The following is a 23,088-nucleotide window of genomic DNA, read 5'->3' as shown; positions in this document are numbered from 1 at the left end:
AGAAAAAGTCTCTTGCCTCTTCGGTAGCTCCAGACTTTTCCCGGACTCCCTCCCGGCTAGCCGTGGCGCACTGGCCCCCTTCAGGCTGTGTTCACGCCGCCAGTCCTCTCCCTGGGATCCGACAGAAGCCTGAGCCTCAGCTCCCAGCCCCCGCCCGCCCCAGTGGGCAAGCAGACAATCCTGTCAGGCTGGTGAGTGCTGGTCGGCACCGATCCTCTGTGCGGGAATCTCTCCGCTTTTCCCTCCGCACCCTGTTGTTGTGCTCTCCTCGCGGCTGCGAAGCTTCCCCCCTCCGCCACTGGCAGTCTGCGCCCGCGAAGGGGCTTCTAGTGTGTGGAAACCTTTCCTCCTTCACAGCTCCCTCCCACTGGTGCAGGTCCTGTCCCTGTTCTTTTGTCTCTGTTTATTCTTTTTTCTTTTGCCCTACCCAGGTACGTGGGGAGTTTCTTGACTTTTGGGAAGTCTGAGGTCTTCTCAGGGTTCAGTAGGTGTTCTGTAGGAGTCGTTCCACATGTAGATGTATTTCTGATGTATTTGTGGGGAGGAAAGTGATCTCCACGTCTTACTCTTCCGCCATCTTGAAGCTCTGCCAGTCAATGTGATTTTTAGTAGACAGTACAGGTGTCTTCATGACTAAGGTAAAAAAGAGTTATGGAGGTCAGAAATCCAGAACACCAAACACTGGGGCTATAGGTGCTGCTGCAGTGAGCTGGCTGGGGCTCGCCTTCCCTCCGCTGCCTCCGCTGAGGCTGGGATGCTGCTGCTGGTGGCGGCGCTAGTGGGCGGCTGTACTGCCGTCTTCCTGACAGACTTGGTGCTGAAAGTGACAACCTTGGGTCTAAGGCACAAGCCCACGGTACCCAGGGTCAGGGCGCAGGGCCCAAGGCCTTTTCTCTTCCCCCACCTGCACTGGAGGCGGGAGGCTGGTTGCCTCGTGCGGGCTTCCGTGGAGTAAATTAAGCAGAGCCGGTCGCAGGCGGGCTGTGGCGGGTCCCACCCGGGAGGCAGGCACCGCTAGCGGGCTCGGAAGGCCGCGCGCTGCCAAACCCTGCTCTGCACCTGGGAGGAAAATCAAATGTCCGCCTGGAAAGGCATTGTTTGCCTTCGTTGTCTGCCTTCGCTGTCAGCCTTCGTTGTCTGCCTTCGCTGTCAGCCTTCGTTGTCTTTAAGGCTGCAACCCTCCAGAGACTCTGGTATTGGAAAGAATCTAAATCAAGTTCCTGTTGAGCTCTTAAGGCCCTTCTGTATTGCATAAATAGACCCCGGGCTAGATTTTATAAGAATATTTGAACAATGGCAGTCTTGTGGATTTTTATCTAATACAAAGTAATGCTTTAATTTCTCTTATCTTTTTCTAATTATTTTTTTTAAATTGAAGTATAGGTGACTTACAATATTACATTAGTATCAGGTATACAACATAGTGATTCAATGTTTTTATATATTATACTCCATAAAAGTTATAAAATATTGGCTATATTCCCTGTGCTGTACATTGCATCTAATTCTTGTCTTTTCATAAACATGCTGCTCACAACATGAGTTCTTCTAAAACCATCTTTTGAAATTTTAAAACTTAGATTATCAGTGGAAATGTTTTCAGTTGGAAATAAAAGAAACCCCAACTCAGAATGGCTTCAGCCATAGGGCAGTCATTGGCCTCCATAGCTGGGAGGTCTGGAGACGGGCAGGGCTTTGGGGTTTGAATCTTCGGGGTCCTGGCTTCTATCCGTGTCCACTCTGCTTCCCCTGTGTCAGTTCCAGCCTGAAGTTGGTGTCCCTCACGTCGGCCTGATGGCTGACACCTTTTAACCACCACAGGGGGTGAGCTGGCTGCAGGTGGGCTTTCTTTCCCAGAGGCCCCAGGCCCACGCCCCCTCATTCACCCTGTACTTGACATTGAGTGTGCAGGATGTGCCCGCCCCCATCCTAGGTGCTGGGGAAGCAAAAGTGACCCAAACCGACAAAAACCCTTGCCCTTATGGTGCCTGCACTCCAGGTGGAGGAGAAAGACGTAAAGAAAGGAGAGCGAGAAGATACAGCGTGTGTAAGCGTGAGGGTGACCGCGAAGAGGGATGAGAGATGCCGGTGCGGGGCGGGGTGGGGGGCAAGGAGGCAGGGGAACAGCCAGGTGGGCACGGACCTCCACACCCACGCTTTTCCTGCCGTGGCTTGAAAATACATCATGTCCTTCCATTGTTTTTGTTTCACTTCTCTTGACATTTGGGATGGCTCGTTCATGCCCTTAAGTTTGGTTACTCTAAATGTCATGACCTCGTGTCCTGGTCTCCCACCCGATCGCGTTCCTCTTCCCTTGGGAAGTTATATTTGTGTCTGTCACCTGCCCTTTGGCCATGCTGCTGAGCACGGGGACAGATCACTAACTCAGTCGCTAGCAATGCTACCTCTCTCGTCAACAGATTCCCCGCGAGGGCCCCTCTCGTTTCCTTTGTGGCTGCTGGTCTTTGAGAGGACGGTTCTCAATATTTATGTTAGCTTTCATTTGGAATGTGCATGAACTGAATGCCTTTTAACACTGTACTTCACTGAGTGGTCTCTGGGGTGTTTTCGCATGTATCCTGAGGCTGGCGTGTGGAGCACAAGAGCCTCTTTCCTTTTCCTTCTGCTGTCCGTCCCTCATCATCACCCTGGCTCTCCTCCTTCCTTATTCATGAGCCGAGGACACATTTGGGTGAACCAGCCACTTATTCCATCTTCCTGCCCTTCCAAACCATGTTTTTCTGAAATTTGCCATTTTTAATTTAGGGGACTATGTTTAGAACTTAGTCATCCAACTGATATTTACTGTGCCAGAAATGATTTTCTGTGAATAAATATTGACAGCTAAGTTGAGTCATACCACCAGTTGTCAACTTTGCTCAGCAAATAAAAATGCCCTTAGGTAGTTGGCTTTTAAATGTTTCCTTCCCTGAGTGTTTTTGTTTTATGTGTTTTTCCGTGGGTGACTCACTCATGCCTGGTTATCATCTTTTTCTAGGACGTCACCGTTATACCTATTTTGGGCTCATGTTGTCATGGAGGGTGTTTTAGGGATATCGGTCTTTCTGGTGCTTTTAATCGGCTTCCTTGAAGAGAAGGCAAGAGAAACTTTATTTTGTGGTTACTGTTTTGTTTTGTTGTTTGGATTAAACTGAAATGCTGATGGCTGTCGAATTTTTTTATGTTTCTGTTACATAGATCACTCCTTTGGAATTCAGAAAGACTCAAATCACTTTTTCTTCTTTCCATCATTTAGTTTTAATTTACTGGCATCAAAAAATTGCCCTATATTCTGCAAGGCCGAGGGATGACACACACATAGACTGCTAGGTGTCTAAAATCATTCATTCGTTCAACTTAAAGGGTCGAAAAATCAACTGTTAAATCTTTTCCCTTCTATTTTTATGTATGATTTTCTATTTTGTTATGCATGCAGTCTGATTAAATGCTATAAATTCTGACCTTTGAGGCCAGAGTCTGCCAAAAGCAGGAGAAGAAAAACTCCTGGGAAGCAAAACTTTCCAGACCCAAGAAGGGACCAGTGGGCAAGGGCGACATCATTTCTTCATGGAGAGGCTACATTTCCTGAGGCATCCAAGCACATCAAAGGGAGGACGTGTGAGAGAGTAGTGCCGTGGGGAGGTGAAGGACCACGGGGAAGGGTCGGGAAACGAGGGATTCCCACGCAGGACCCCTCAGGAGACCTTGCTTTTTCTGTGGCTGGAGGAAGCCCTGTGGATGGATGAGGACAGCCACAGCAAAGTGCCTCTCTGATTCAAGGCGGCTTTAGAACCACATGTGAGCCCTTGAGGAAAGAATGGCTAAACCATCCTGGTGACTGAGCATGTGTTCCAGGAAGGTCGTGCAAGGTGACCTGTATAACAGGTGGGAGCTGGGGGCGTGGTTTCCTTTCCGGTTCTGCACCTGGTTATGGGAGAGAGGAAGGGGCTCAGTATAGAGGTTATAATGAAAGAATGAAGATCAGAAACTCCTCATTCCAAACGTGTGGAGAGGTGAAAGTGGGACCACGTTTAGGTATATCTGGTGGGCCTGCCATCTGTTTCAGTCCCGCCAGGCCCCAGTTCTGATATGTAAACATCAAAATGAACTTTGTCTCTTTGGATATTTATTTAGCACATTAAAAGTTCATTCCACAGAAGGTCTTGGCATCATTTTGTAAACCCTCAATTGACTATTCTTAATCTTTATGATTTATCTGAAAATATGGCAAGAAATAAAGATAGCTGCTCGATAATTTGACAATAAATGCAGTCTCCTTTTTGTGTGTGCATGTGTGTGTGACATCCATGTATATTTCAAGAATATTTCATTTTAATTAAGGATCACACATGTTGAGAATAGAACACTAAGCATCCTTACAACTTTTTTTTTTAACATCTTTATTGGAGTATAATTGCTTTACAATGTTGTGTTAGTTTCTGCTACAACTTTCTTTTGAAGTCATTTTATTTTTCCAGAGGCCCTCTATGGCTAAAACACGGACTGAGGTCTGCGTAACTCCCCGTCCATTTCTAACCTCATTCTCATCATGTAAAACTTGAAGGGCTTTCAGAATTACTTCTCTGAAGATAGTTCTGGAATCAATAGTAGGTCAGCTCCACGAGGGAAGGCATTGTGGACTGTCTTGTTCCCAACACCCAGGACATGCTGGACACGCAGTGAATGTTGAGTCAGCGTCTGGCTGACTGAGTCAGAATGACTGACTGAGTTATTCTCAATAAAGCCGCTTGAATCGTTGATTTTCAAGGCATGCATTTTAATTGAGGATCTGTTTCTTATGCATATTCATTTTTCTCTTTTTCTGGGTGCTCCTGTCAATTGCCACATAAAAGCAATTAGGACACATACCTATTGCCACAGTTTCCCTTTTGCCGTCTCCAGGTCCTCATCATCTTATTCCTGGTAAAAGCAGAACTAACAGGCTCCCAATGTGTAAGCAGGTCATATCCACACCAGCCACTTGCCTTAAAGCCCTGGTGAAGAGGTCACTTGTGGAGCAAAACTACATTCTGCTTTTTAAGCTAAGCAGAAAACAATTGAAAAATAGCATTCAGAGGCAAACACGAAGCAATAGAGAGCAGCCTTTTCCAGTAGAACTATGGAGTGAGCCGCCGAGTATGTGATTTTAAGTGTTCTAATAGCCTCAGTAATTTAAAAATCAAAAAGAAGTAGGCAAAACTAATTGTAATATTTATCAGTTAACCCTTTGTAGTTAAAATATTATTGCTTTCAAATATAGTCAGTATAAAAAAGTATCAGTGAGATCGTCTACATTCTCGTTTGGGGCCAAGTCTGCAGAATTCAGTGGGTATCTTGCATGGACAGCACATCTGGATCCAGAGATGCTACCTTTCAACGCTCAGCAGCCACATGTGGCTTGTGGCCTCCAGACTGGACAGCATGGCCTTAGAGCAGGGCACAGACATGCCGCTGCTGCTCAGTCCTCCCCTGAAAGTCCAGGAACTTTCATGTAAATTGTGAAACACTCTTCTTTGGCAAATGTAAGTAGCAGAGATGAGAGCTTCACAATATAACACAAAATGGTTGTGTTCCCTAATCGACAGTAGATTTTCAAGGACAAACTAACGAAATAACATTTGAGTTTTTGTGATACTTGGCAGTAAAATGGCCCCTTTCCCTTTGAACATGTGAGCACTGCTGTGCGCTAGGAAGAGCCCTGGGCTTTCAGAGTGGACCATGATGTGGTCTGAGCTGTGAGCCTGGCTCGGGGAGGGTAGGGTGGAGGGGGACGATGCCCACATCCCAGAGAGCAAAGGCCTGCACAGTGGCTCCCCCAACACTCTTAATAACTCAGTTGTAGCATTTGTCATGCACAGAAGACTGGCGGAAATGCTCCGGCCATCTACATGCAAGCTGTATAATTCACTCATTCAACAGCTGTTGCTTGAGCACCTACTATGTGCCAGGTGTTGGTCTGGCCAAGGGGAGGTGGCAGTGAGCAAACAGACCCAAATTCTTATCCTCATGAAGTTTTACTTTAGTGAGAGGGGACAAGCAATGAACAAAATAAACAGAAGGTAGGAAGTACTATGGAGAAAAATACGAGATGAGTCAGAGGAGAGATCCCAGAGGAGGGGTGCTCAGCCATCCTAGGACTTTGGGAATCATTGCTGAGGCCCTTAACCTTGGTCCACGGGGAGAATTCAGGAGAAAACCGCATCTTTATTTTTATTAAGGCTTAACTAAAATCTAGCATTTCCTTCCATTGTAAAAGTAGGCAACAAACCACAATAGTATCAGTAGCACCTGTAACTTTCTCTTCCGTTGAAACAACAGGTATTTTCCTATCCTGTCATATCGTGGGATTTGCAGATATCTGCAAATGTTGCTTAAGGCCTATGCTCATTTATACAGCAAAAGTATGGAGATTATTAGATCACTGCTGAGTTATGTCGTTTAATGAGGCCATAGAGTATAATCCTACATATTTTATTTTGTGCATTTAAAAACACTTTTCTGAGAGGGGTCCTTGGCATAAAAGAGCTTAAAACCCCGCATTTACTGGGATTTGAGTAGAAGAGTGGTATGATCTGACTTAGCTTTTTATTTATTAACTTTTTTGGCCTGTGTTGGGTCTTCGTTGCTGCACTGGGGCTTTCGCTACTTGCGGCGAGCGGGGGCTACTCTTCATTGCGGTGCGTGGGCTTCTCATTGCGGTGGCTTCTCTCGTTGTGGAGCATGGGCTCTAGGCACATGGGCTTCTATAGTTGCAGCACACAGGCTCAGTAGTTGTGGCATGCAGGCCCTAGAGCTCACAGGCTTCAGCAGTTGCAGCTTGCGGGCTCTGGGGTGTGTGGCCTTCAGTAGTTGTGGCGCACGGGCTCAATAGTTGTGGCTCGCAGGCTCTAGAGCACAGGCTCAGTAGTTGTGGCGCATGGACTTAGCTGCTCCACGACATGTGGGATCTTCCCAGACCAGGGATCGAACCCGTGTCCCCTGCCTTGGCAAGTGGGTTCTTAACCACTGCACCACCAGGAAAGTAATGATTAGCATTTTATAAGCGTCACTCTACCTGCTTTGTTGAGGATGGATTGTCAGGGGGCAGAGGTGGGAGTGAGGAAGACCCATCACGGTGCTGCTGCAACAGCCCAGGCAAGAGGTACTGGTGGCTGCACCAGCATCCGAGGTCATGTGAAGTGGTTGGGTCCTGGGTGCATTTTCAGGGCGAGCCAGCTGACGTGCTTCCGGGAAGTGAGGCGTGCGAGAAAGAGAACCAAGACTAAGCCAAGGCTTTGGGCCTGAACCACAGGAAGGATGGAGCAGCCGTTGACTAAGGCAGCTGCCAGAGGCTCTGGGATGGTAAGAGCGAGGTGACGGGTAGAGGGCCAGGTGTTTTCATTTGGGAGACGCAAGATCCTTTAGATTAACTTTATCCATATCTTCAGTAGTATTTTAAATCTTTTGCCCGATACCAATTTGTGAGCAAAGTGTCTCAAACTCTAGCAATATGATGGTGGAATTCATCATATTCTTGTCATAGTTATGTCAGTTTTTAAATTCAGTATTCTGAAATTATATTGTTAGATCTCTACAGATTTGATATTGTTATATCTTCCTAGTGAACTTTTACTTTTATAGTTAAAGACCCTCTTTTCCTCATAATGCTTTTTGCCTTAGGGTCTAACTTACCTGATATTATTTGCCGCGCCAGCTTATTTTTTTGGCTCTTCATTGCCATTCCCCTGTCCTTTTCCCTTCATCTTTCTTTGGTATTGTATATATGTGTATTTTGTAACAACTTTATTGAGGTATAATTCACACTATACAATTCACCCACTCAGAGTGTACAATTCTGTTGTTTTTAGTACATTCACAATTCATCATTCCAAAGGATACCCCTTACCCATGCTGCAGTCACCCCTGTCCCCTTGTCCCCCCCAGCCCCCAGCAGCTAATCTACATCCTGTCTCTATACACTTGCCTATTCTGGGAATCTCATATAAATGGAATGAAACAGTATGTGGCCTTCTTTCACTTTTCAGGGTTCATCCCTGCTGTAGCCTGTGTCAGTACTTCATTCCCTTTTGTGGCTGAATAATATTCCAGTGTATGGATAGACCACATATTGTTTATCCCTTCAGAAGTTGATGGACGTTTGGATTCTTTCCATTTTGGGAACTATTATGGATAATGTGGCTACGAACATTCACGAACAAGGTTTCCTGTGAACATGTGGTCTTAATTCCCTTGGGTATTTTCCTAGTACTTTTGTGGTCTTGTTTTTTACATTTATATCTTTAATTCATCTGAACTAGATTTTGGCATAAGGTGGCCATATCAGAATCAAGTTCTTACCTTACACATAGGTAAGGTAACAATTTTTAAACACTTAAAAATTGCTCATACTATTTGTATTATTAATGTGATAGTAAATTGATCATCTTTGTATCAGTTAATTATAGATGTAGATTGTTCTTGGCAAATATGCTGCTTTGTCCATAGAACGGAAGCATGCATTAAAATGTTGGCACAAATATTCACTACAAGTGAAAGCTAAGTAGTTAGAGTATTTCACTTTATTAATAGTAGGAGGAGTAGCCCTGCTCTATTTGGTAATAACACCCCAATGACTGGAGAGCATGCATTATATGAACCCTACATCATATGCAGGGCCCATTACAAAACGAAAATGTGGGTCTCCAGCCTAAGGTGGAGAGGTCATTTCCCCCTCGCATGGGCCCACGGCTCCATCCCGTGGCAAACAGGCACCAGCATGCCCTACATACCTGGGTACGGGGTGGGCTAGAGTTCCACACTGAGTTGCCAGCCGAACACAGCATGGCACTGCCTGCCCTGAGTGGGGACCCTGGGTGAGGATGGCCACCGCCCTGCTCTGATTAGACTCCAGGGGCACACACCTGACCCCGGTCCTCCCCATGCCCGTGTCCAGGACCCCAGTGAGGGTGGAGCGGGATGGCTCAACATGGGGCTCCCCGATGCAACCCAGTCGTCACCCCTGGCAGAGGGTGGCAGCAGTCACAGGGCAGGGACGGGGAGGTGCCAGGGGCAAGGTACAGATGGGGGAGAAACCATCACGGGTGCTGGTGCAAGGTGGGTACCACATGTGAACCAAGGCTCCAAGCCCCAGACGTGCTCCACTGTCCTACTTGACTTCACGTAAACACACGAAATCAAAAATAAAATTAGTAAGAATTTTGAGACTCATGAAGCCCGCCTGGGTTCAGTGTAATTTTTTTAACTTCTTAACATACTTTGAAAACTGGGGGAAGAATTTGGCTTTATGTACAATGTAAATGTGACATAAAGCATGGTGCTGAACATTTTAAATTAAATAAATTTAAAGTGTGACATTGTGTTGTCTGGTTAATGGGTATAGTCAGTGATTTTTTTTAACCTTATTCTTTGTACTTTTAAAATTTTCATTTTAAAATTATTTTTTAATTGTAGTAAAATTGCTTTACAACGTTGTGTTAGTTTCTACTGTACAATGAAGTGAATCAGCTATGTGTATACCTATATCCCCTCCCTGTTGGACCTCCCTCCCCACCCCACCATCCCACCCATCTAGGTTGTCACAGAGCACTGAGCTGAGCTCCCTGCACTGTACAGCAAGTTCCCACTAGCTATCTGTTTTACACATGGTAGTGTATTTATGTCAAACCTAATCTCCCAATTCGTCCCCCCCACGCTTCCCCCACTGTGTCCACGTGTCTGTTCTCTCCATCTACGTCTGTATTCCTGCCCTACAAATAGGTTCATCTGTACCATTTTTCTAGATTCCACATATATGCGTTAATATACAATATTTGTTTTTCTCTTTCTGGCTTACTTCACTCTGTATGACCGTCTCTAGGTCTATCCACATCTCTACAAATCACCCAATTTCTTTCCTTTATATGGCTGAGTAATACTCCATTGTATATATGTACCACATCTTCTTTATCCATTCATCTATCATTGGACATTTAGGTTGTTTCATGTCCTGGCTATTGTAAATAGTGCTGCAATGAACACTGGGGTACATGTGTCCTTTTGAATTATGGTTTTCTTAGGGTATACGTCCAGTAGTGGGATTGCTGGGTCATATGGTAGTTCTATTTTTAGATTTTTAAGGAACCTCCATACTGTTCTCCATAGTGGCTATACCAATTTACATCCCACCAACAGTGCGAAAGGGTTCCCTTTTCTCCACATCCTCTCCAGCATTTATTGTTTGTAGATTTTTATTTTTATTTTTATTTTTTTATTTTTTATTTTTTTGTGGTACGCGGGCCTCTCACTGCTGTGGCCTCTCCCGTTGCGGAGCACAGGCTCCGGACACGCAGGCTCAGCGGCCATGGCTCACGGGCCCAGCCACTCCGCGGCATGTGGGATCTTCCCGGACCGGGGCACAAACCCGTGTTCCCTTTGCTGTGATTTACGTCAAAGAGTGTTTTCCCTATGTTTCCCTCTAAGAGTTTTATAGTGTCCGATCTTAGATTTAGGTCTTTAATCCATTTTCAGTTTATTTTTGTGCATGGTGTTAGGTAGCATTCTAATTTCATTCTTTTACATGTAGCTGTCCAGTTTTCCCAACACTACTTATTGAAGAGGCTGTCTTTTCTCCATTGTATGTTCTTGCCTCCTTAGTCATAAATTCGGTGACCATATATGCCTGGGTTTATCTCTGGGCTTTCTATCCCATACCATTGATCTATATTTCTGTTTTGGTGCCAGTACCATACTGCCTTGATTACTATAGCTTTGTAGTATAGTTTAAAGTTGGGGAGCCTGATTCCTCCAGCTCCGTTTTTCTTTCTCAAGATTGCTTTGGCTATTTGGGGTCTTTTGTGTTTCCATACAAATTGTAAAATTTTTTGTTCTAATTCTGTGAAGAATGCCATTGGTAGTTCTATAGGGATTGCATTGAATCTGTAGATTGCTATGGGTAGTATAGTCATTTTCACAATATTGATTCTTCCAATCCAAGAATATGGCATATTTCTCCATCTGTTTATGTCATCTTAGATTTCTTTCATCAGTGTTTTATAGTTTTCTGAGTACAAGTCTTTTGCCTCCTTAGGTAGGTTATTCCTAGGTATTTTATTCTTTTTTTTTTTTGCAGTGGTAAATGGGATTGTTTCCTTAATTTCTCTTTCTGATTTTTCATTGTTAGTGTATAGGAATGCAAGAGATTTCTGTGTACTAACTTTGTATCCCACAACCTTACCAAATTTCATTGATTAGTTCTAGTAGTTTTATAGTGGCATCTTTAGGATTTTCTTTGTATAGTATCATGTCATCTGCAAACAGTGACAGTTTTACTTCTTCTTTTCCAATTTGTATTCCTTTTATTTCTTTTTCTTCTCTGATTTCCATGGCTAGGACTTCCAAAACTATGTTGAATAAGAGTGGCAAGAGTCAACAGCCTTGTGCTGTTCCTGATCTTAGTGGAAATGCTTTCAGTTTTTCACCATTTAGTATGATGTTGCATATTTCTCCATCTGTTTATGTCATCTTAGATTTCTTTCATCAGTGTTTTATAGTTTTCTGAGTACAAGTCTTTTGCCTCCTTAGGTAGGTTATTCCTAGGTATTTTATTCTTTTTTTTTTTTGCAGTGGTAAATGGGATTGTTTCCTTAATTTCTCTTTCTGATTTTTCATTGTTAGTGTATAGGAATGCAAGAGATTTCTGTGTACTAACTTTGTATCCCACAACCTTACCAAATTTCATTGATTAGTTCTAGTAGTTTTATAGTGGCATCTTTAGGATTTTCTTTGTATAGTATCATGTCATCTGCAAACAGTGACAGTTTTACTTCTTCTTTTCCAATTTGTATTCCTTTTATTTCTTTTTCTTCTCTGATTTCCATGGCTAGGACTTCCAAAACTATGTTGAATAAGAGTGGCAAGAGTCAACAGCCTTGTGCTGTTCCTGATCTTAGTGGAAATGCTTTCAGTTTTTCACCATTTAGTATGATGTTTGCTGTGGGTTTGTCATATATGGCCTTTATTATGTTGAGGTAGATTCCCTCTATGCCCATTTTCTGGAGAGTTTTTATCATAAATGGGTGTTGTATTTTGTCAAAAGCTTTTTCCTTGTCTATTTAGATGATCATATGGTTTTATTCCTTAATTTGATAATATGGTGTATCATGTTGATTGGTTTGTGTATATTGAAGAATCGTTGCGTTCCTGGGATAAATCCCACTTGCTCATGGTGTATGATCCTTTTAATGTGTTGTTGGATTCTTTTGCTAGTATTCTGTTCACGATTTTTGCATCTATATTCAGCAGTGATATTGACCTGTAATTTTCTTTTTTTGTGATATCTTTGTCTGGTTTTGGTATCAGGGTGATGGTGGCTTTGTAGAACGAATTTGGGAGTGTTCCTCCCTCTGCAATTTTTGGGAAGAATTTGGGAAGGATGGGCTTTAGCTTTTCTCTAAATGTTTGATAGAATTCACCTGTGAAGCCATCTGGTCCTGGGCTTTTGTTTGTTGGAAGATTTTTTTTTTTTTTTTTTTTTGCGGTTCGCGGGCCTCTCACTGTTGTGGCCTCTCCCGTTGTGGAGCACAGGCTCCAGACGCGCAGGCTCAGCGGCCATGGCTCACGGGCCTAGCTGCTCTGCGGCATGTGGGATTTTTCCGGACCGGGGCACGAACCCGTGTCCCCTGCATCGGCAGGCGGACTCTCAACCACTGCGCCACCACTCAACCACTGCGCTACAGTTTCATTTTCATTAGTTGTGATAGGTCGGCTTATATTTTCTAATTCTTCCTAGTTCAGTCTTGGAAAATTGTACCTTTCCAAGAATTTGTCCATTTCTTCCAGATTGTCCATTTTATTGGCATATAGTCGTTTGTAGTAGTCTCTTATAATCCTTTGTATTTCTGCGGTGTCAGTTGTGGTTTCTCCTTTTTCATTTATAATTTTATTGATTTGAGTCCTCTCCCTTTTTTTCTTGATGAGTCTGGCTAAAGGTTTATCAATTTTGTTTATCTTCTCAAAGAACAAACTTTTAGTTTTATTGATATTTGCTATTATTTTCTTCATTTCTATTTCACTTATTTCTGCTCTGATCTTTATGATTTCCTTCCTTCTGCTGACTTTGGGTTTTCTTTGTTCTTGTTTCTTTTTTAATTTTTATTTTTAAATTTTTAAAAATTGAAGTATAGTTGATTTATAGTGTTTGCACTTTTTTAAATGTGTGTTTTCCAGGTTTTCTAGAATGAAGAATTACTTTTGTAGTTAATCAAACCCCAATGTTATATAAAAAATATTTTACCAGATATTATTTTATATAAGTGTGATCTGTTACAATTCTGTCTCCATTTGGGTGGAGGAGGGAATACGTATTTTAGTACTTAATCCTGAAAAAGAAAATGTGTCTCTCCTCACCCAGGACCATTAAAATAAGATTAGCCACTCTCTCGGATACTCCTGGTGTTGAAAATCTCGTCAGCACCCTCATGCTGAGTAAAAGCATATTGGAAGATTTACAGCAGTACAACGAGGCTCGCAGGGACCCTGTAAGTACCTGCTATGACCAGACTGGCTTCTTTTCCTCATGTTTTGGGACCATTATGACCCACGTACGTTCAACCCCGAAGTTTCCTTGGGCCTAGTTGGAGAATCGTGTGGTGGGGAGCGACGGAGGTGGGGTTGGAAGGTGGGAGGGAGAAGGAAAGAGCAAGGAAACTGAGGTTTAAGGAAGTGGGGCTGTTCTTCTCACTAGTGGCCCTATGAGGGCTGATCAGAAGCCCTAAATTCTTATCACGGGGCTAGAAAATTTGAACTTGATCTAGACAAATATAACAAAATTAGATTTCAGTGCTTGGAATAGGCAAATCTGACCAAGGTTAGCGGATCCGTGGGGTGCCTGGTGCCCATCCCAGCAGCACCCCATTTTCCCCTTCTGGATGATGGGTCTGTCCATACCCTTGAGGATGCCAGCTGCATCCTCAAGGATCGGATTGGCTGGGAAGATCCTGTATGACCAATGCTGGGTTCTCTTTCTAGTACAGTAAGTGTACTGTACTTTTGCCATTGCAGAGGGCAAGCTAGCAGTGGTCCTTACATCATCGCTGCTTTCTTAAGGACCAGGCCAGTTAACTTCACCAGACATGGAACAGTGCATGTAGCTAGGGAAATGCTTAATTAGTTTTTGACGAATTTTATTAAAAAGTTTTTTTCACTGAAGCATAACCAATAAAAAGTTTGATGGCTTTCACAGTTTGAATACGCCACATAACGAGCACCTGTTTCAGGAAACAGACTGACCCCAGCCCACTGGAAGTCCCTTTCAAGCTCTCATTTAGTCACTCTTCCCCCAGTTAGTATCACCTTGACTTCTAAGATCATAGATGCCTGGCTTTTGAGCTTTATTTAAAGGGATCATACAGTGTGTTTTCTGACATCTAGCCTCTTTTGCTCAGCAATGATTGTGAGATTCATGCACATTGTGCTGTAAAGTATTGATACTTCATTGCATGAATATACCTCAATGTATTTCTTCATTCTACCTCTGGGGTCATCTGGCGAGTTCCCAGTTATGGGCTCTTTTGGATAAACCTCTCAGTTAATTTTAAACTCATCAAGAGGGAGACAACAAACACTAAACGTGGTGAGATGTTTAATATTTATAAAGGCATTGAATTAAAGTAAAACTTCCCTCCAGCACATGTTTTTTTTTGTTTTGGTTTGTCTTGGTCTCTTTGTTTCTTTTTTGTTTGTTCCTTCCCTCCTGGCTCACTGACACAGGGGTCTCCAAGACACATGCAGGGAGTCTATGAGGTAAAAACTATGCTCAAAATAAGAGTAAGAAATTATTTTCCTTTTCCGCTGAATTGATATTCAGCGGAAAGGCAATGGTGGGCAAAACCTCAGGGACCTCAATGTGGATCGAGGCAGTGTCACCAAATGTCCCAGTGGTCTTCGAGTTTGCTGCGATGCACTCACAGCAACAACACGAACAGAAAACCCACAACGCGATGTCACTGTGCACCAGGAGAATGGCTAAAACAAAGAAGAGTGACACCACCACTCAGGTCTGGTGAAGGTGCGGGGAAATTGGATCACTCCTATGTTGCTGGTGGGAGTGTGAAATGGTACCCCTGCTCTGGAGAACATTTTGGCTGTTTCTTAAAAAACAAAATAAAAATGCAACAATCATCTCTGAGCATTTATCGCAGAGAAATGAAGACTTGTCACAAATGTTCATAGCAGCTGGAATCAGCCCAGGTGTCCTCCAACAGGGGAATGGGTAGGGTGAACTGTGGCAATTCCATGCCATGTAATAGTGCTCAGCAGTGCAAAGGGATGCACGGATTTTGTTTGTTTGTTTGTTTAAGTGTAGTTGATTTATAATGTTGTGTTAGTTTCAGGTACAGCAAAGTGATTCAGATAAATATATGTGTATCTATACAGTAAGTCCTTGTTGTTTATATATTTTATATATAGTAAGTAGTGTGTATCTGTTAATCCCAGACTCTTAATTTATCCCTCCCTCCCCTTTCCCCTTTAGTAACCATAAGATTGTTTTCCATGTCTGTGAGTCTGTTTCTGTTTTGTAAATAAGTTCATTTGTATCATTTTTTTTAGATTCCACAAATAAGCGATATCATATGGTATTTGTCTTTCTCTGATTTACTTCACTTACTATGGTAATCTCTAGGTCCATCCATGTTGCTGCAAATGGCAAAATTTCATTCTTTTTATGGCTGAGTAATATTCCATTGTATATATGTACCACATCTTCTTTATCCATTCATCTGTTGGTGGACATTTAGATTGCTTCCATGTCGTGGCTGTTGTCAATAGTGCTGCTGTGAACATTGGGGTGAATGTATCTTTTCAAATTAGAGTTTTCATCTTTTCTGGATATATGCCCAGAAGTGGGATTGCTGGATCATATGGTAGTTCTACTTTTAGTTTTTTAGGGACCCTCCATACTGTTCAGGAATGCACTGTTGATTCATACATCAGCTTGGGTGGATGTCCAGAGAATTATGCTAAATGGAAAAATAAGCCAGTCCCTGGAGGTTACATACTGTATGATTTCACTTATATGACATTTTTGAAATGACAACATTTTAGAACTGGAGAACAGATCGTTTGTTGCCAGGGTTAAGGATGGAAGTGGGGCAGGAGGCAGATGGGTGTGGTATAATAGGCAACCCAAGAGATCCTTGTGTTGGAACTGTTCAGTATCTTGACTGCAGTGGCGGACATATGAACCTACACAGGGGATAAAATTGCATAGATCTTAATACACACACGCGCGCACACGCACGCACGCGAAGTGGCATCAATGTGGGTTCCCTGCTTGTCGTATGATACTAGTGTTTTGCAAAGGTTACCATTATGGGATACTGGGCAAAGTGTAGGAGGAATCTCTCTATATTGTTTTTTACAACTGCTGGTGAATCTCCATAGACATTTTAATTAAAATTCAAAAAAAAGGAAAAGCCAGTTTCCCTTGAAACTGTAAACATTCCCTTGAAGCTGTTAATGTAAACATTAACTTACTGAGTCTTAGCCCTTGAGTACATACATGTATTTGCAGTATTCTGTGTAGCAAAATGAGATGTGCACACACCGCTCTTGGCTGCAGACTGAAGTATATTGGTTGTTTCAAGAAAAATGTTTCTGCGGTTGTTTGAATTGCAGGCTGAAGCAGCACCGTTGTCACAGAACAGCTGGCAGACAAAATATGGTAATTCAGTCCTGGGGAGTTGGCAGAATTTTTCTTAAAAATGAATGAGGTGAGAGTGTCACTCCAAAGAAACAACTGACAGCATGTGTTCCCCCATGATAAAGTCCACGCTTTCAAGGAAAAATTAGACTTTTAGAAAGTCAGTATCTGCCATCATGAGCTTGACAGCTTCCCAAAACTTAAAAAAACTTTTTCTGATGAGACTGGTGGTGATATTACCAAATGCAATGTTTTGATATTTTGTAATGAAATAGGTCAACATTTGGAAAATCTGCAAAGCTTGGAGAATCAGTATTTTCCAGATAGACAGTACATGATGTTACAAAATTATGCATGGGTAAAAGATTCAAAGTGCAAAAGAGACCAATAAATTTTAATGTAGTAGGGTATACAAAGTTCACTGACATGGTTTCAGAGCCACATTGCAACTTATCTTTAAAACACTACTTAACTACATGTTGAGTTTTGGTGGCGCATCAAAGGAGAATATCCATAATTATCTGAAAATATTATTTAAATACTTCTCCCTTTACCAACTACGTATCTTTGTAAAGACAGATTTTTTTGGCATATATTTCAACCAAAATAACATGTTACAACAGATTGAATACAATACAGAAGTAGGTGTGAGAATCCAGCTGTCTTCCATTAAGCCAGATATTCAAGAGATTTTCAAAAATATGAAACAATGCTACTCTTCTCTCTAAATATTTTTCTCAAACTAAAACATGTGCTTTAATTAATAACTTCAACAAAAATTAATAAAAGAATTCAAAATTTTCTCAGTTTTAATTTCTAATATAGAAAATAGTGGTAGATATTACATACATGAACCAAAGCTCTTTAGCATCCTCAGGACGCAGGGAGCCTGGCATGACAGTGTTTGAGAACCACTGATGTCATGCTAAAGAAAACAGATTCCCAGTCAAAGGAATGTGGTTTGAGTCAATAGATCCATCCCGTACCAGCTGGAGATCTTGGCAAGGCAGCCTCCCAAGCCTTATTTTCTTGTAAATGAAGTAGAGGTGTAATGGTAATACTTACTTCAGAGGGTTGGAGTGAGGGTTAAATGCATACAAAGAGGGCATTTAACCTATTACCTGGCCCAGATGTAAGTGGTGATAGGATGGTGGCTTTATCATTGTCTTTATGTGATCACGGTTGAAACCCTTTATTGACAGCTTATGGAAACACTAATAGCAATATTTTTTAGGGTCTTACAATATCTGCTTCTCTTGTCAGGATGGAACACCACTGCAGGCATTTGTAGCCGAAGTTGCAGAACAAGTAGTTGGCATTGCAGTGATCAGAGATGAAATGGTAAATTGTGAAGTGGATACTACTTCTCTTGATCGTGGCTTTTCCTCTCGTGAATTAGCACACAATGCCTCTTTTGAAGTTTCATTTTTACTTATTTAGGATGAATGTCTCCTTTTTCTGAAGACTGTAGATCTGCTTGCATCCCACTGGGCAGCCTTTCAAGTCTCCATTTTTTTTTCGGTTCAAAATGTTTAGAATATTACAAAGAGTACATGAAAACATTCACCATCTAAAAATTCAAATAACCTTCCGCCACCAAAAACAAGTCCCAGCTCCCTCCCCAAAGGATTGCCACTATTGAGAGTTAGGCATTTATCCCTTCCAGCATTCTTCCTTGCACTTATTTTCATGCATCGTGTGCGTGCGTGCGTGCGTGCGTGCGTGTGTGTGAGTGGACATCTAATTTTATTTTGTCCCAGTGCACAGCCAATTATTCCAAAGTATTTATTACTGAGTAGTCCATTCTTTCCCTACTGATTTAAAATGCTGCCTTTATATTATTAAATTTCCATGTGTCTGTGTCTATTTTTACTCTCTATTCTGTTCCATGGATTTATTTGTTGATATCTATTGCACTATCACGTGCTTTGGTATCTGGTGGGGAAGTCTTCTCTTATTTATATTTTTTGCCTAAAGTTTCTTGGTTAAACTTGGGTATTTTCTTTTCCAGATAAACCTTGTAATACTTACTATGAATTTATCTGTGCCTATGTAGATTTTACAGAACAATTTAGGCAGAACTGATAATTATAATATTGAGACTTCCCTTCTGGGAACATGGCTTCTGGAAGATACCCTTTATCATGTTAAGGAACTTCTCTCCTATTTCTAGTTTACTAAAAGTTTTTGTTACGCATGGGTGTTGAATTTTATTAAATGTGTTTTGGCATTTATTGAGATGTTCGTATGACTTTATTTCTCTAATGTGTTCAAACTATCCTTGTTCTTGGATTCATTTCTCTTTTGATTCAATATATCTTTAAGAATTATTGGAGAGTGGGTGGAAGAGGGTAGGGTCTCTGAGTCCACACACATATACAAGTTTTCATCTGTCCTCACACTTGAACACTCATTCAGCTGTGAATAGAATTCTTATGCAAATTATTTCTCATCAGAGTGTTGATGTTTTTACTCTCATTATCTTCCAGTATCCAATGTTATGGATAAAATACAGTCTGATGTAAATAAATATATGTATGTTTGCTTTCTCTCTTGAGAATTAGTTTTTCCCTTTTATTCCAAAAATTCTTATGAAGTATCTTATGCCTCTTTTGAGCTTGGGAACATCTTTTTTCTATGATTTCACTAATGATTTCTTCCCTTTCATTTTCTCTATTCTCCATTCCTTTCTGGATGGAAGTGACCCTTCACTGTCTCTTACCTTTCTTCTTGTACTTTTTAACCTCTTGTACTTCTTACTCTTTATTCTAGGAGTTGTCCTTGATTTTATCTTCCAGATTCCTAATTTACTGTTCAGCCACATCTAGTCTATTATCCAGGCCTTCTATTGGAATTTTAATTTCAGAGTTCATGCATTTAACTTCCAAGTCTCTTCCTTGTTCTCTTATTGTTCCTTTTTTGTAGGAGCTTGTTTGTTATGTTTTATGCGAGATCCTTTTTTGATATCTCTGAGGACACTGAGTAGAATTTTTAAAAAATTCTCCTCCGTTTGCTGGATAACCTGTTTCCTCTGGAGTGAGTTGTATGTTTCTCTAACTGGTCTTTTGCATTTGTCGGTTTTCCCCAAAAGTCTCTCCACGTCATGAATGAGAGATTATCAGTGTGGATGGTTGGCATGGGCTCTTTGACGGTAGTGTATATCTGCTTCTCCATTGCATTGCTCTGGCCACTGGGAGGCTGTCCATGAGCAGGGACTCAAGGCTCTCCAGGATTTTAGCACAGCTGTGAGGAGCAAATTCCAAAGCTCTGAGCCACCCTCCAGAAGTAAGCCATCAAAACAAGTGACTTTCAGGAAACATAAGTTTTAGCTTTTAAAAAATTAACAATGAAAATGAGATAGTAAATAATAGGAGGGAAAAACTCATCTCTCACTATTGTACCTAAAGTCATTTAAAAAAAAAATAAATTTGTTTATTTATTTATTTTTATTTTTGGCTGTGTTGGGTCTTCGTTTCTGTGCGAGGGCTTTCTCTATTTGCGGCAAGCAGGGGCCACTCTTCATCGCGGTGCGCGGGCCTCTCACTATCGTGGCCTCTCTTGTCGCGGAGCACAGGCTCCGGACGTGCAGGCTCAGTAGTTGTGGCTCATGGGCCTAGTTGCTCCGCGGCATGTGGGATCTTCCCAGACCAGGGCTCGAACCCGTGTTCCCTGCATTGGCAGGCAGATTCTCAACCACTGCGCCACCAGGGAAGCCCCTAAAGTCATTTTTAAATGATGTTTCTCAGAAAGTGCATGCCGTTTGTTTAAAACCTTCTTAGATGTCCTTTCTCACCTCTTTCTTTAGGATATAGAGTACATACGATCCCACTACAATATTGAAGACTTCATATACTTTAGTTACCACCAGCGCGAAGAGCATGGCCACCTGTATCACTTTGCCCTGAACCCCATTTTTCAGCACTACACCAAGTTTTTTCTAAAGGAGATCCTCCGTTTAGGATATAAGTCCTGTCTCTACTACCCTGTTTACCCGCGAGCCAAGGAAGGCAAGGTAAAAGAATGTCTTAAGTCACTTTTCCAGCAGATCTGTGTCACGGTGTCATTTGTGTCTTGTGCCATATTTTATTTCTCTTCACTCCATGTATTTTGATTATAATGTGGCTCTGAATTTCAAATGGCCATATTGAGTTTGGTCCTTTTCTTACACTACAGTGAAAACCCAGAAGGCTTTGAATTTCTGAAACCATCACAACCCATATAATTAGTAGAACAAATTGTTGGCTTTTCCATATCTACAAAGCAGACACTGAAAGCTATGGAAAAACACTCTAAGGGATGTGAAAATAAAATTATTTCTCATGTGAATTAGTGAATGCCAAAATGTCCTATGATGTTCTTCAAGCAAAGAATGTTCTCGTAGTGAACCCATAGAATAAATTAGCTCAGTCCTTAATACTGGTGTGCTATCACAGCATTGCAAAACAGCAGTATAACATCCCCATAAAAGTGATGGGTAAAAAGTCGAGATATGTGTTACTGATATAACCTTTATGTAGTAGATACCTCTATGTCTGCATAATACTTGTACTTACGTAGAGCAATATTTCTATAACAAACACGTGTCTACTGTGTATACATTATGTATATTGTGCACAAATAGCAAGCTCTTGCTTCCTGCTTCCGTGTATCCTGCTTCAGTCTCCTTCATAGCACTTCTCACTCGCTCATGTTCTGTCTTGTGCCATAAAGCTGGAGCTGTTTGTCCTGTTCAGAGCTGCAGCCCTGTTACGTAGAAGAGTCCCACACACTCACACGCGCTCACATGTGCTCACACGCAGTGTCCTGCTTGCTCACAGGCAAGGGCTTCTCAGAGCTGGATCCCCAAGCAGTTCTTTCCTGCAAGAGGGTCCCTCTGTCACTGACAGTGTTGATGCAGACTTGAGGGGTATTGAGAACTGAACCCCAGGTAGAAATTTCTACCCCCCTAGGTAGAAATTGTCCCATAAGATCCCATTCGTGACCAAAAACTTTCTTAGGCTCTGCCTAGAGTCTGACATTGTCACATTTCTTCTTAGTTACCATGGTGAGCTAAGTGGTTTTTTTAAATGCTCTGAATTATTAAACTTAAAAACAATCTAAGGTATATGGGTACATACACATAACAGTAATTTTACCAATGTATCTTATTTGAGAAATGCCTTTTGGGGAAAAACAGAAGGAATGGAGGAGAAAGAAGAAAAAACATGGAAAAGATAGGTAGCGAATGTAGAATATGCTCTAGTGATGATTTTTTTCCTATCAAAATGCAGCCCTACAGCAATGTGAATGCCTCAGATTTGAACCTGGGACATGGGAAGTTTAACAGTTTTGCCTGAAAATCCTGGTCCTGCACAATTTCTTTGTACTTCACATTTGGCCAAGTGCCAATTTGGTGACCTTTAAGGATGTGATATTACCTTCTCAGTTTTTATTCCTAGTGTTGCCTGCCTGTGCCCAGTTGGTAGAAGGTTCTTTTGCATGCATCCTAAAAAATGGTGACTTGAACTGAACTCATTGAGTGTTCACGTATTTCCCTCCATGGTGTGGAATTAGGACCATGTTACGCGCTATTGTATATATAACATAGAAACACACTTGGAAACAGATTTCCTCTCTGTCTGCACTTCTAGTTGATTTATACACATACATTTAAATAAGTGCAAGAAGCAATACCAAATAATACAGGTAAGAGTCTCCCAATTCTGCTATAAATCCCCAGTTGACTGCAGTACAAGTGAGCTTTTGGCTGACATGATGAAGACAGTTTTCTCCACACCCTCCTGCTAGAACATGTACTGAGAGCTCTTCCAGGCTTAAAAACACAGCTTTGGCTAGAGATCCCTGGGTTCTGTTTTTCAGTGTGTAAAATCAGGCGGTGAAGTTCAATAGTGAAGGATTTTAGAAATCCCTTCCAGAAGCTCTTAGAAAGGCCTAGGGGCTATTTTTAGAACCACAAATAAGTCATGTGTAAACCACGTCATTTATTAAACTACAGCTACAGTTCCGTTTTACTTTCTTTGCTTTCCAGGTTAAATTCGGTACATGTCTCATTAAAAATTTTTGGTTTGACAGTTTAACTCTTGAGGTTTATACAGTTGAAATACCCTAAGCTTAGGGGTTTCACCAAAACCCCTAAGATTTCATAAATGTGAAAGAAATAAAGATCACCATGTTCAGTTTTCTCTGCCAAGTCTAAAAATTGGATAAAATTAATATTTAAAGCATTCACCTAAAACATGATTTATTGTAGCCCATTTCAGTAAGCATAAATCCAGCTCATAATTTAGTATTAATATAAAGCAGAATAATCTGATCCAGCCCCCTTCCCCCTCCAATCCCCCACTCTCCGGTTTTATCCTTTTGTTTTAAAACACTTATCTGATCAACAAAGGTCCAGCTGAAGTAGCAGT

General features: G+C 41.8%; 1 protein-coding gene across 3 annotated transcripts in view; it reads left to right on the top strand.

Moving 5' to 3' along the window:
* Positions 1 to 23,088, top strand: part of CFAP61 (cilia and flagella associated protein 61) — a 259,559-nt gene that overhangs the window by 95,219 nt on the left and 141,252 nt on the right. Inside the window, exons 14-15 of one of the 3 annotated variants that reach the window (XM_028500039.1) lie at positions 13,388 to 13,514; positions 20,484 to 20,690. The exons of 1 other annotated variant lie outside the window; for it this stretch is intronic. In XM_028500039.1, coding sequence (XP_028355840.1) covers positions 13,388 to 13,514; positions 20,484 to 20,690 — 334 coding nt within the window. Of the gene's footprint in view, positions 1 to 13,387; positions 13,515 to 20,483; positions 20,691 to 23,088 lie in introns of those variants that run through there. One more of the 3 variants, XM_028500037.2, reaches the window with a different exon arrangement.

The sequence above is a fragment of the Physeter macrocephalus genome, chromosome 14 (genome assembly GCF_002837175.3).
Source record: "Physeter macrocephalus isolate SW-GA chromosome 14, ASM283717v5, whole genome shotgun sequence".
Taxonomy (NCBI): domain Eukaryota; kingdom Metazoa; phylum Chordata; class Mammalia; order Artiodactyla; family Physeteridae; genus Physeter; species Physeter macrocephalus.
The sequence above is the reverse complement of the archived record's forward strand: the minus strand, read 5'-3'. Positions and strand labels throughout refer to the sequence as shown.